Genomic DNA, 14,738 nt, shown 5'->3' with positions numbered 1-14,738 from the left:
ACTACAATAAAATAGGCAAACCACTGTTAAAGCCAAATATAGCATACAGGCCTATTCTGACTGAGACGTGAGTCCTGAGCAAATACTAATGTGTCAGGATGAGAGAGAGGGAGAGGGAGGGAGGGAGAGAGAGAGGGAGGAGGGGAGAAAGAGAGAGAGCACCAGGCTTTTGGAAAAAAAGATGGCCCTCAGATATCCCTCCTTTTCCTCTTCACCGGCGCCTCTACCTTGTGAGAGCGGCACTGCTACCACATGAAGTTCGGTTAGGAGGTTAATTGGAAGATTGGTCAGTCTGGAACAGGACTCTCGTCTACTTAAATCTTTTTCTGTGGAATTTCAAAACTTCTGTCGAACTTTATAGACCAAAGGAAACTCGCTGTGATTTAGTGACAAAATATTCCTAAGCGTCGTTACGCATGAGGTAAGGCATAATTAACAACATAGCCTACTAGTCTACTACTAATACTAGCCTACTGCATAATAATAATGACAATGACAATAATATTTCGAAGCGTAATGAAATAAACAGCCTATTGACGGGCTGACATATAACTTACTTGACTTTTTCCTCTACACAAACTAGCGTGTTTCATGTGACCCAGCGTCTCCGGGACAGGCAACGTTGAGATAAGGACGAGTCCCCCGCCTCACGTGGCGCACCGTGCGCACGTCCAACAGTTACGCCGGTGCTGTTTCACACTTGATTTCCGTTACGCACGCGGACTCCACACAGGGGCGAGAGTTGCTATTGTTGAATCCTCGTTTCCACAGGGGCAACGAGGGCTGCCGACCCGGTATTCGGTAGAGGAACGGGGAGCAGGAGAAGCCGTCGAGACTGTTTTGGAGGATCAACACCATGACGGTCACGTACACCGCGCGCGTGGCAAACGCAAGGTTCTGCGGGTTCTCCAAGCTCCTGCTTGCATGGAAGGGTAGCATCTACAAAGTGCTCTACAAGGAGTTCCTTGCGTTTTTCGCCATGTACACGGCCATCAGTATCACTTACCGGTAAGCTCCTATAGCTTCAATTAAATCTGTAGGCTATGAGTTTACCATATAGGTCGCGCATCACAGAGCGTGCGTAAATTGAGTGCAACTGTGTAGTCATATGGTATTGAACTGTACACCCAGTAAACTCTGTAAGTTCTGTCTTTCAAGCCTGTGTAGTGGGGCCCTACCATGGGCGGACTGGCCATCTGGCATACCGGGCATTTTCCCTGTGGCCGACGCACCTTTTGGGCCGATACAATAGGCTATATAGCCTACATAATTTAATCATTTTGGCCAACGATCGGCCCAAAGGAAGGACAATCAGCGGCCCATTGGTTACATTTCAATATTGACACTCGACTGATCCAATAACAGCTCACGTCAGGCCCCACCCCTCCCATTTTGGCTCAGAGCCAGGATTCTGTGAGCGCATCAAAAGTTAATCGAAGTTGCCTAGGCCTACACGAAATTGCGGCGGGTGCCGTAGTGACAATTGTGCAAAAGTAACACCAATGTAGAAGCTTCAAAAAGACAATATTGAAAGTAGGCTAGCATATGTCAGCAACATGTTGAAGTTGAGTTTGAACGAGGATGTAAGCAAATTTTCTAAATGAATGATTTGCAAACCCGGACAGCAAAAGAGTGTCAAATCGACGTTAATTGTTCGTCAGATTGATCAGTTTCCGTCAGACGCCCAAAATTCAACATCGATGGCATGAGTGGTGGTTGGTCTCTCAAAGTAGAGCGTCGAAAGTGTTCTATCTTAGAAGATTTATCATGGTAAAGATGGGCTAAAAGACTGTAGACTGACGGAAATGTAGGCTACAAAACGTCAAGTCATATTCATGCACGAGCCAACTAAGCTAAACTATACGATAGGCTACCGGAAGACATTAGTTCTTGTAGCTATACTGTTCCAAAATGTACCAGCAATGTAGGCTATAGCCTACAGGAATAAAATATTTCCAGCCACAGCCCTGTTTATTTTGTGTTGTTTCAGTTGTCCTACAGTGATAACTGGTATAAATTACATTAATGTCTACGACAGTCTAGGTAGTTATTTACACATAGGCTTCATTAATTGTTTGGTGCTGCTGTTAATTGAGCATTGTATAGTTTAAATTTAGCCTATTGAATAATTTGAAATGATACTTTGAATTCAAGCAGAAACTCTTATTTAATAATTGCTTATATAGCCTACTTGAATATGGAGATCATGTGCTCTATATGGCTACCTCTGATTGGTCAGAGTGATAGCCAGTGAGGCCTACATCACTTTCAGTGCTCCATGACAGTTTAAAATATATGCATATTTAAGGGCAATGCAAGATTGTGTATTTAATTAGGTGTGCCCGACTGATTTGAGGGCCAATTGGGCCAAATATGCCAGGGCCAATTTTTGGTCCCAGTCCGCCCCTGGGTCCTACAGTCATTAAATTTAAGTTAATTTATTTGTTCATTCTGCTTTTCATTGTGTACCAATACAAAAATATGTATGATGTCTGGTGGTTATGATTTGGAATACTGATTGAAAAAAAAAAACAATTTGTTTGTTTGTGTTTTTCATAGATTCTTTCTCCGTGAGGACCAGAAGCGCTCGTTTGAGAAGCTGTCCATCTACTGTAACCACTATGCCAGCCTCATCCCCATGTCCTTTGTGTTAGGTGTGTTTCTTCACTCCCTCAATCGTTACTTTACACACTCAAGAACTTCATTCAGTTACCGTTTCACTGATATCAATTCACTCAGCTCTGACCATGAGACTCACTGCTCATCCATCCATCCATCTATCTATCTGTCTATTCATCCATCTATCTATCTATCTATCTATCTATCTATCTATCCATCCATCTATCTATCTATCTATCTATCTATCTATCTATCTATCTATCTATCTGTCTGTCTGTCTATTCATCCATCCATCCATCCATCTGTCTATTTATCTATCCATCCATCCATCCATCCATACATACATCCATCCATCTATTCATCCCCATTCCCACCGTTTCACAGAGGCAATCTGGTTCAGCTCTTCTGGGTGTGTGCATATATATACTCATGGGTGTGTGGTTCCTCACTGTTCTGCTGCTTTAGAACACTAGGGTATGTGTTCTTTATGGCTCTGCTGCTTAGAACACACTCAAGGTTGCTGTGATTCTCTTCTGTGCTCCATCAGAACCCCTGTTCCGCCAGTGGAACCGACTGCACTTCGTAACCTAACAGTGAGTGAAGACAAAAACACTGCTGTTTAAATAGAAAAGCTTTGAGGTGGAACTGCAACACGTGTAGCTGTGAGAATAAGCCAGTTGGGGCTGATTGTTGGCGGAGCTCTGATGTGAAGATGTAAATCGCTGAGCTGCAGGGAACAGGCGACGGCCCACTGGTCACTACCGAGAGTCTCGCTGGACTGAGGCCGGTGTGCGTCTGTCCACTGCTCTGTTTGAATGGGACACATACCGGCTGGGCAGTCAAACCCACATCTGTAGTCTGGAGTCATCAGGCCCACCAGGACGATTCTCTCCTTATTTCGGACTCTGTTATATCGGGCGACAGTGTGCGCAAATCAGTGGCTCTCTGTTAGAGAAAAGGTAAAAAAATAAATACATAATTAAAAGTGGATTATAAGCAGAAAAGGGCAGTATGTGGATGAGGAGGCAGGTTTTGGAGAACACAATGGCCACCAATGGGCCTATTACCTAAAAGGTACCTATTGGGAAACAGTCGAGCCAGTTCACTGCTCAATCAGAACACATTGGCCACCAATGGGCCTATCAGTGTTCTTGTGCAGTGTGTTGAAACTCTGACTTACAGTTTTTCTCAGTCGCTTTGGTGCTTTTCTCACATCACTATTAACATTTGCACAGCAGTTAGTGCATTGCTCAAAACAATTAGTGCAAACTGCAAAACCTAGTGGATAACCTGCAAAAGCACGTCACTTGCTCAAAATGGATAGTCCGTTCCTCAAAAGCAAGTCTTCATGTCAATGAAACTGCCAGTGTCAAATGAGAAGTCTTGACACCATTGTTTATGAACAAGATAGTCAAATGGCTTTGTCATGTTTTCATTATGACAGTTTATTCTCTCAGTGTTTTACAATGCATAAAAAAGGTCAGAACTCTGTGACACTACCTGAACATGCTCAAGACAGCACTATACACTACTTGTACAGCCATTTGAAAACTACAGTAAAGTTACACATTGCTGTAGTTAGGGGAGTAAGTGAGTACAAGACACTGAATACGTACGTTTCACATTTTTACTCTATATGCTCTGCAATTCTACAGCATTATGACAGAATTTGATAACTAGTTCAACAATTGTGTATGTAATGACTCAAGCAATGAAATGAAGACTATTAGTTTCATTGGGAATGACTATTCATCATCCATAAGTATAGTTCATTTTGACTGACATGACATAGCCTAAGCAAATGATAATGTTATAAAACAGCAGAGAATTGTACGAAAGCAACTGATACATGTCCAAAAGCATTTGCAATTTGTTCAGAGGAAGGAGAAATTGCTACTATGATGTGCACAAATGACTAAATGTTGTGGAGGTTAGTATTAGTATTAGTTATGAGAATTTTCATTCTGATCTGAGAAAAGCACCAAAGCGACTGAGAAAAACTGTAACACCAAGTTAAACCGTTGCCAATGAAGAGAGTCCGTGGTAAGATTGCATTTACTGACGTGTTTTCTCATTCAAAGACATAGGCCTACGGTGAAAACTGAGAACAAGTACAAAATACAAAACATTCAGTGTGTATTCTATTCTTACAACAATGTAGCATAACTTTTGTATCTTTCTTCGTTAAGCACAGCATAACACGTTACATTGTTAGCAGTTACTATGGTAACCAATAACACTGCTATGCAGACTACGATAGCAAAATCGCTGCTAAGATGAATTACTAACGTTGATTTAATAGTGTTGAGATCGTACAACATACACATACAACAATAAACTTACGGCATTGCCTCTAAGAACTTGCACAGTAGCTTTATCAAGATTGTCTCTTGGCTGTCTGTCTGTCTGTCAACCAGGTTCAGTTTATCAACGAGTATGACTTTAGAACGTCTTTGTCAGAAGACGTGGCTATCAACCAAAGATTCTAGAGCGCTCCGCTCTAGCATCTTTGCTATCAACAAGGAGTCTTCACGTTCAAATATCAACAAACAGATTAAAATAACTTAAAGTGCACTCACTCAGTAATTAAAAAATTGAATTTGTCTTTGTAATCTATCTTGTTTTTGTTGATTTTTCAGGACAGTCAGGGATTTGTACCCATCTGGGAAAGTAATAGCCTATGTCTGTCAGCCTTATCAAGAGAAACCATTTGTGTTTTTATGTCACCAGGAAGCATGTCAGTAGAAATAACTTTTCATATTTACGTGGGATAGATTGGAATCTTGAAATATAATAATCGTGACGCTGGGATATTCTGTGGCTTACCAATTTACGAGATGTATAGATAGATAGATAGATAGATAGATAGATAGATAGATAGGCCTAGATAGATAGATACTTTATTGATCCCCAAGGGGAAATTAAAGATTCAAGTATATGTACTGAGTGAGACAAATATTTTATTTATTAGGCTAATTGCTGTATTCACTTGAGTAGCATTGTCACTGAACCATTGGACTAAGCATGTGCATGCCGAGACCATTTTTTTTTATAAGGACATCAAGTTCATTAACTTGGGTTGCTATTACATTATGGTGGTTGGCAGGTTGTCTGCAGCAGTCCTGTATCTTTAGAAAAAAATGTATGTGTAGCATACTCGCTCAAATTGATAACACTCGTTAATAATAAGCCAATTTTCATTCATTGTTGACATGGTCCATGGAGGCTCAGACGGGTGTCCCGGGACCTGATGAACACGCCACTAAAAAGCACAAACGAGTGCGAAAGTTGCAGCCGTGACGACAGGGAAAGTGCAGGCAGCCACGAGAGTGATTGGTCGTGTAAAATGAACGTTGCTGATGTCTGGGTTACACAAAGCTATAATGACACAATCATTATGTTTTCTTAATGACCGACAGTTAGTTTAGTTTATAGATAAGAAATAATTTTGCCTTAAAGTAGGATAGGCCAAACGTTCGTGAAAAGGCTTGATTTACACCGTAAAGTGCCATAATGGTATAGCCTACCAAATGACAGACAGTTGAATTTCTGAATAAAAAGAATGTTGGTACAGTTTTGAAATATTAAACGTGTAACCCCACACAAGCACAACGTGGTTGTAGACAGGGAATGTGGTATTTGGGAATTTTACCCGGATACAACGAATAGCCTATTTTTTGATTGGATGTCGGTGGCTATTTATTTTTAGATTTGTCAAGTGGTGCGCTAGTTCTGAACCCTGCGAGAAATCCTCTTGTATCCCTGCGTCTCCTCTAGGCTACTAATTATGCAGATACCTTGGCACAGTGGCGCAAAAAGTGGGTATGCGCTATATGCGGCGCAGCTCGGGGGCGCCAAAGCGATGGTAAAATAAATAAATAATATATTTGGTATTTTCTATATAGCTACTGCTGTCCGTTTTTAAATCATTTCAACATTTTATCAATGTTCTATAACATTTTAGAGGACTAACAGGCTAGAGTAGGCGCCCTATCTTGCCTAGCCTTTGCCCTGGGCCTCTTACATCCTTCCCATCCATCTGTGAGCCGGTGCTGCACTTCACTGTCTGGTCGAGGGGATTTCTCGGGACAACAGCTGGAGCTACTCTGAGAAAGATCTGCTGAGGCCGCCGAGCTGTTTCTGACCAGTGAGCTGCCATGCCCACTGTCTGGAGTCTGGATTGAGCAGACTAACGTTAACGTTAACGTTGAAGAACTCTGCATTACGGACCAACAAACGGTCGCTGTTAAAAGTACATCGATTTGCTGATCTACAAGATCGCCCATGACTTCGGACTGTTATGCTTCCAGTGATATCCAGACTATAACAAGGCCTAACGTTCACGGTATCTCCAGACTGCCAGTGAGTGAATTTGTTGGCGGTGCATGCATCGGTTGTGGAGACACAGCTGTGCGCAGTTTCACGCGAGTCATCATTGCCCTTGGACATTTTCAGCCGGTTGGAAATTGGACTCATTTTATTTTTAATTTTTATTTATTTTATTTATTAATTTGTTTGTTGTCTGTCTTGTATGTCTTGGTGTCACGGGTACGCTGGCGACTAAGCCGCTCCGTCCGCTATTGCAGGGATTAAAGTGAAAAAAAATCGTTTGACTGAACTTTTTTCAGGCCATAAGTCATACGTTGTTCATATCTACCTATAGAGATAGCACCCCTTTTGCGGTCGCGACCTATTGGTTTTTAATGTACAAAAAGATGCAAATATTCGCCTTATTCACACAGCGGCCATTGTTTAAACCAAAACGAGGCTACAGGGTACACTTACTATATAATTAATGCCACCTACAGGTGAATGCATAGAACATAACAATCCTATGGTTTGTGTACCCTGTAGCCTCGTTTTAGCCGCCAATGGCCGCCATGTGAATAAGGCGAATTGAGAGTGTTCTTGATTGAGATTGAGTTTTCCTGATGAACAAAAATATATTTTAGTACCATCCCTGACCATTGCTGATTAGCCATTGCTGTTCTTTTCTACTGCAGCAATATTGTAGAAAGGCTTTAACACACTCTTATTTAATTACTTCAGGCCAAAAGTGTTTAAAGGGGAGATTTTTTTCTTGTTAATATGCAATTCAACACCAAGTAAAATCTATAAAATCAAGTTTGCAAGACTTCCCATTTCCTCATCAAAGTAACAAATCAGAACATTCTAGATATTGTTCATATTTCCATTTGTTGCCTCATCCGCATTTAATGATAACATGGTAATTTTGAGTTTTACAGACAACTCAGTTTTCCAATGAGCAGCAATACTGTGTGTGCTCATGCAGGAGGTCTGCGCATTTGTAACGACAATCTGGAGACGGCGCTTTTGTCTTCAGCAACAGATTGTATAAGGTTGACAAGAGGTTGCGATATGGTTAAGGACAGGTCGTGTTGCGCTATGAAAGAACATGCGTAGCCTACTTTCTAAACGTAAAAACGGTCAGCCATAGATAAACGTAGCCTACCTCTGTCGTGGTGGCTAGTTGCACCAGGTAGGGAAGATGTCCTGAAGTGCACGAACGTTAACCTTATGGCGGTCTTCTGATTGGTGGCGTGCTAAAACGTTTTCCTATTGCATCCATAAACAATTTTCTTGCAGCGAACCGCGCAAAAGCAAACTCCTGGCACTTTAATTTCTTTACACCATGGCTTGTTAGTTCTCCCCCGTTTCCAACAGCTGCCCATCTGCATTTATTTTTTAACTTTTGACACCTGCCTTCCTTTAGCAACAACGCATCCATGACAGCTAGTGGCCTTGCCAAATAGACGCACACAAATCATGACGCTAATATGCGAGGTTCTGGTAGGCCCACTGGTTATGGTTTTGTGCTATAAATTAATATTTTATAGCAAAGTTTTAAGTTGACTATTTTAATTGTATGGTTATTTTTTGTCAACATACACTCACAACCTATTGTCGTTAAAAGTGAGGCCTAAGCAAAATAGGCTACAAGGCTGTCTGTGCGTCACAAACACGACTGACCCCATTACTCGACACGCTCAGTCAAAACCTTCCGTCGCAAATTGTGAAAAACATTGTTGTATGTCATAACAGACGGGATAATAAATTGCATAGGCTACGGTTTATATTGCGTCGCTTTACAGATAATGTTAGTTGCATTGATTAAAAACTGTAACAATAATAGTAGCCTACATCGGGTGGCATAGCAGGCTATCTGTTCAAGTCATAGGTGACACCCAAAATGAATGACCTCCCCAAGAGTTCGCGATAGTAAGTGTCTACATTGATGCACGGAAAGAACACAGCCTCCGAATTCACACATAGAGCTCACAATATCATATCCAAAAAAGTTAAACGGATTGGCCAACCTCATCAGCTGTCTCGATTGTGTCACTATAATCCAACTTTTAGACCGTTATAGTCCTCCATACGTGTTCTTTTTTTTAAGCAAACGCCCGAGACAAGTGTGTAGCTACAACATACAAAGCGAAACTCATGGCTGACGTAGGCCGTATAGGACGTATCTTCTTGAGCGGTCACCGATTGAGACACAGAAAGTTCTCAAGAACACTATTAGGTCTTTAAACATGTACCTAATATTTGTAGTTGCCTTAAAAAAGGAAAAGCAAAGGTGACAGTCCCCCCCCCTCCTATTTTTTTTCTCATCGGATCTGCATCGATCTCAAATATGACATTTCTAAAATCAAATTGACGGAAATCCGTCCTATGACGGAGAACTTTAATCCTTGCTATTGTCTTTGTTATGTGTCAATGACAATGTCTTAGCCTATATGTGGAGCGCTTTGGGTTGCACTCTGTGCACGTTAAATGCGCTATACAAATACAACTGACTTGACTTGACTTGACTATCTCATAAGATTCCATCATAGAATTTTGACATAGAAGGTGTGGGGGCGCGGTGAGCGCTGGGCGAGCAGATAGGCCTACGAGTAGGCCTAGTGAGTTGCCGTCTAAAAAAAAACTGTTGACGACTAAAAATAGAAAAAGAAAGAGTGAAAAGGAGATGGCATGTCAAGGGATGCAACAGCAGGTAAATAAGTGGACGGTGAAAGGCATCAGGTAGGATTTAAAGTGATGACGTCTGTACTTGTAGGCTTGCAAATATGAGTGTTAACAGACTAATTAGCGTTTGTTAAGCAATGCCGATTAAAACAGCCAATTCCATTCAGATAGCTAGGTGGCTACCATGCTCATACTGCACTTTTAATGGCCAACTGCAAACAGAAATGTCATGCTAGCAGCAACTCATTACATGTTTCCATATCCTAACAATTAAGGCTTCTTGTAAGGCTAGAGTGCCTATCAGCCTTATCCATTGTGAGCAATAGCTGGCAAAAGGACGTTATGAGAACCGTTTAGACTCTCTTAAAGTGACAATGCACCATTTATCAATACTTATCAAGTATAACATGAAGTTAAACATCAAATTGGCAGCATTTCTTTAAAAACATATTCAATAGACACTAATGCACAGTAGGCTAATAGTGTAAATTATTGGCCTTTTGTTTTGCTTTAGTTTGTGTTTTTTTTTTTGGGGGGGGGGTGCCAATATTGTTGTTGCATACCCCTCATAAATCTGTAGCTGCGCCCCTGCCTTGGCATCCCTAGCAATATTTCTGCGTGAGAAATGCAAGGTGTGGCGTGTGAGCGTGTGAACTTGTTGAATTGCGTGTGTCTCACGCCCATTGCGTGAGACTTGAGAACCCTGTTATCATTGTATAACCATTTGTGTAAGAAGAAATATTGTTGTGCTGAGTTCTAAGAACAGAGAGTTCAAGTTAAATGTTGTTGTGCTGAGTTCTAAGAACGGAGAGTACAAGTGTGCACCCAGACAGACAGGAACTACACCCTGTCTGTGTGTGTGTGTGGGTGAGATAAGTATGTCACAATGAAGTCACTATGTCTTGCTTCTTATTTTCTCTGTGCATCTGTACAATAAAAGACACAGCTTTTGGGCTGCAGAGTCAGAGACTGATGGTGTGAGGAATTCTTCCTTACATTATCAGGCTCTCCTCTTGGTACCAGAGTTTGTGGGCAAAGTGTTGTGGATCTTGTATCTATATGTTGGGGTCAAATTCCATGACAGTTACCAACAATGTTAACGACAAACTCAGCTTCACTGCTGCAAACAAAGTTGGCTATATGCCAGTCATCTCGATAGAGCTCTGTTATCTCAATGTATCGCAATGGATGTACTGCTCAATCGGAAGTTCGGAGACAATGTGGGCAAAGCTAGCGCCCCCCATGTTTGCGCGCGGAATAAGGTGAATGTGGGCCTACCTATTGGGAAATAGTCGAGCCAGTTCACTGCTCAATCAGAACACGTTGGCCACCAATGGGCCTATCACCTAAAAGGTACCTATTGGGAAATAGTCGAGCCAGTTCACTTCTCAAATCAGAAATACTGGGATTTTATGACAAATCCAAACCCATATATATCTATGTCCAAGCCCCTGTAGAGCAGCTGACACACAATCACCCATGTGCAGCCTTGCTTACACTTATACTGCAGTCTCGCTGAGGGGACACAAGAATGAGACAGACTTTGCCTGGCTGCAGTTGTAGTGACCGGTTACAGCCACTAGGACTCCCATTTACAGGGCTGTGAGACACCAACTTTATGTGCTGTTTTTGTTTGTTTTTTGTTTGTTTGTTTGTTGTTGTGAAAGTGCCAGGGTGTGCGGATGATGATGATGATGATGATTTCTTTTTTTTTTTTAAATAATTGTAGTAATTATTTATTTAATTTGATTAAAATGTATACTACTTTTAGTGACTGTAATTTGTCCATGCAGGGACAAAATTAAGTATTTTGAATTGAGTTAAATACCCCATCTTCATCTCCTACCCCCCTGATCTGCCCCTCATGTCCAGGGTTCTACGTGACGCTGATCGTGAACCGTTGGTGGAGTCAGTACCGGAGCATTCCGCTGCCGGACCGCATCATGTGCGCGCTGTCGGGGGGGCTGCAGGGCGGAGACGAGCGTGGTCGTCTGCTGCGGCGCACGCTCATGCGCTACGCCAGCCTCGCCGGACTCCTCATCCTGCGCTCCGTCTCCACCGCCGTCTTCAAGCGCTTCCCCACCATCGACCACGTGGTGGAGGCCGGTACGCTACGCACGACTGACCTGTCTGTCTGTCTGTCTGTCTGTCTGTCTGTCTGTCTGTAGTGGAGGCCGGTATGCTACGCACGACTGACCTGTCTGTCTGTCTGTCTGTCTGTCTGTCTGTGTGTCTGCCTGTCTGTCTGTCTGCCTGTCTGTGTGTCTGTCTGCCTGTCTGTCTGTCTGTCTGTGTGTCTGTAGTGGAGGCTGGTACGCTACGCAGGACTGACCTTTCTGTCTGTCTGTCTGTCTGTCTGTGTGTCTGCCTGTCTGTGTGTCTGTGTGTCTGTCTGCCTGTCTGTCTGTCTGTCTGTGTGTCTGTAGTGGAGGCCGGTACGCTACGCTGGACTGACCTTTCTGTCTGTCTGTCTGTCTGTCTGTGTGTCTGTCTGTGTGTCTGTAGTGGAGGCCGGTATGCTACACACGACTGACCTGTCTGTGTGTCTGTCTGTCTGTCTGTCTGTATGTCTGTAGTGGAAGCCGGTATGCTATGCAGGACTGACCCGTCTGTCTGTCTGTGTGTCTGTCTATCTGTCTATACGCAGGACTTACCCGTCTGTCTGTCTGTCTGTCTGTCTGTGTGTCTGTAGTGGAGGCCGGTACGCTACGCAGGACTGACCTGTCTGTCTGTCTGTCTGTCTGTTGTGGCGGCCGGTATACGCTATACGCAGGACTGACCCGTCTGTCTGTCTGTGTGTCTGTAGTGAAGGCCGGTACGCTATCTGTGGTGGAGGCCGGTATACGCTAGACGCAGGACTGACCTGTCTGTCTGTCTGTCTGTGTGTCTGTCTGTGTGTCTGTAGTGGAGGCCGGTATGCTACGCAGGACTGACCCGTCTGTCTGTCTGTCTGTCTGTGTGTCTGTCTATCTGTCTATACGCAGGACTGACCCGTCTGTCTGTCTGTCTGTCTGTCTGTGTGTCTGTAGTGCAGGCCGGTACGCTTCGCAGGACTGACCTGTCTGTCTGTCTGTCTGTTGTGGAGGCCGGTATACGCTATACGCAGGACTGACCCGTCTGTCTGTCTGTGTGTCTGTCTGTCTGTCTGTCTGTGTGTCTGTAGTGAAGGCCGGTACGCTATCTGTGGTGGAGGCCGGTATACGCTAGACGCAGGACTGACCTGTCTGTCTGTGTGTCTGTAGTGGAGGCCGGTATACGCTAGACGCAGGACTGACCTGTCTGTCTATCTGTCTGTCTGTGTGTCTATCCGTCTGTCTGGAGGCCGGTATGCTACGTATGACTGATGTGTCTGTCTGTCTGTCTGTCTGTCTGTCTGTGAGGCAATCTATCTATCTGTCTGGCTATAGTGGAGGCTGGTAGGCTACGCAGGACTGACTGACTGACTGTCTGTCTCTCTGTCTGTCTGACTGTTTCTGTCTGTCTGCCTTCAAGCGCTTCCGTAGAGGTTCTGAAGCAGGCATGTAGAACAATTAGTTGAAAAAAGCAATAAAATATTATTAATATATTGCCTATTCTTTCAAACGAGGCTGGATTCATTCACCAACAGACACACACATTAATTTAATCTATTCCCAGTAACTGACTTCTTTTTCTTTCTCCTCAGGCTTCATGACGCGAGATGAGCGTAAGAAGTTCGAGAGTCTGCAGTCCCCTTACAACAAGTACTGGATCCCGTGCGTGTGGTTCACCAACCTGGTGGCAGTGGCTCGGTGTGAGGGACGCATCAAGGATGACTGCACCCTCAAACTCATCCTAGAGGTGAGCTATGCACCCTCAAACTCATCCTAGAGGTGAGCTATGCACCCTCAAACTCATCTAGAGGTGAGCTATGCACCCTCAAACTCATCTAGAGGTGAGCTATGCACCCTCAAACTCATCCTAGAGGTGAGCTATACATATGACCTCAAACTCATCTAGAGGTGAGCTATGCACCCTCAAACTTATCCTAGAGGTGAGCTATGCACCCTCAAACTCATCTAGAGGTGAGCTATACATATGACCTCAAACTCATCTAGAGGTGAGCTATGCACCCTCAAACTCCTCCTAGAGGTGAGCTATGCACCCTCAAACTCATCTAGAGGTGAGCTATATATGACCTCAAACTCATCTAGAGGTGAGCTATGCACCCTTAAATTCATTCTAGAGGTGAGCTACATACATGACCTCAAACACATCTAGAGGTGAGCTATGCACCCTTAAACTCATTCTACAGCTGAGCTACATACATGACCTCAAACTCATTCTAGAGGTGAGCTATACATATTAACCTCAAACTCATTCGAGAGGTGAGCTATGCACCCTTAAACTCATCCTAGAGGTGAGCTACATACATGACCTCAAACTCATCTAGAGGTGAGCTATGCACCCTCAAACTCATTCTACATATACATGAACTCAAACTAATAGGTGAGCTACATATACATGACCTCAAACTCATCTATAGGTGAGCTAAATACATGACCTCAAACTCATCTAGAGGTGAGCTACATATACATGACCTCAAACTCATCCTGAGCAAAAAATCTAGAGAAGCCTGATTAGAAATGCTCATTTAAAAGAAAAGTCGTAGATGGATTTAGAGGGTTTTGCATCTGAACTCTTCAATACTGTCAAGACTAGGCTAATGGGTGTCACGGTATAATATTCAGTAAAATGTTAGCTGACAGATTCAACTGTACCTTGGCCATGGCTGTAGGCCTACCCGTACTTATATGACAACTAATTAAAACTAATTCAACTAGCATGTCATACTCATTCTATAGCATAAGTAATACAGTAGCCTTTAATCTGTAACAGAAAAGTATTTAGGAAACTGAACTTGAACCCAGAGTCAAATGAGGAGAACTCATATTATTCAAGGTGGGAGGTATGTGGAAAGTTTACAGTTTGTAGGCTGCAATACACTACAGTCGCCACAATGTGAAACAATGAGCAGGGAGACCAGCAGCCGTGAGCACAAGTTGGATAATAAGAGCAGACACCAGGCTGCACTACACTGAAGTCACCACTAGGTGGAGGCAGGACAAAGCTGAGCTGGTAGGGACAAATAACACAAAGGCCATCTT

At 43.2% G+C, this 14,738-nt stretch overlaps 1 protein-coding gene across 1 annotated transcript in view; it reads left to right on the top strand.

Annotated features, from left to right (window-relative positions):
* The first annotated feature begins 590 nt into the window (after nt 1–590).
* Nucleotides 591–14,738, top strand: part of best2 (bestrophin 2) — a 19,103-nt gene continuing 4,955 nt past the window's right edge. Inside the window, exons 1-4 of the mRNA XM_076285174.1 lie at nt 591–1,008; nt 2,560–2,654; nt 11,485–11,718; nt 13,277–13,431. Coding sequence (XP_076141289.1) covers nt 857–1,008; nt 2,560–2,654; nt 11,485–11,718; nt 13,277–13,431 — 636 coding nt within the window. The 5' untranslated portion in view covers nt 591–856. The remainder of the gene's footprint in view (nt 1,009–2,559; nt 2,655–11,484; nt 11,719–13,276; nt 13,432–14,738) is intronic.

This window comes from Alosa pseudoharengus, unplaced genomic scaffold, assembly GCF_046254945.1.
Source record: "Alosa pseudoharengus isolate Yale_2024_CS ecotype anadromous, Long Island Sound unplaced genomic scaffold, YU_APseudo_1.1 YU_APseudo_1.1_scf_1, whole genome shotgun sequence".
NCBI lineage: Eukaryota > Metazoa > Chordata > Actinopteri > Clupeiformes > Clupeidae > Alosa > Alosa pseudoharengus.
Note: the sequence above shows the minus strand (reverse complement) of the source record. Positions and strands in the feature narration are given on the sequence as shown.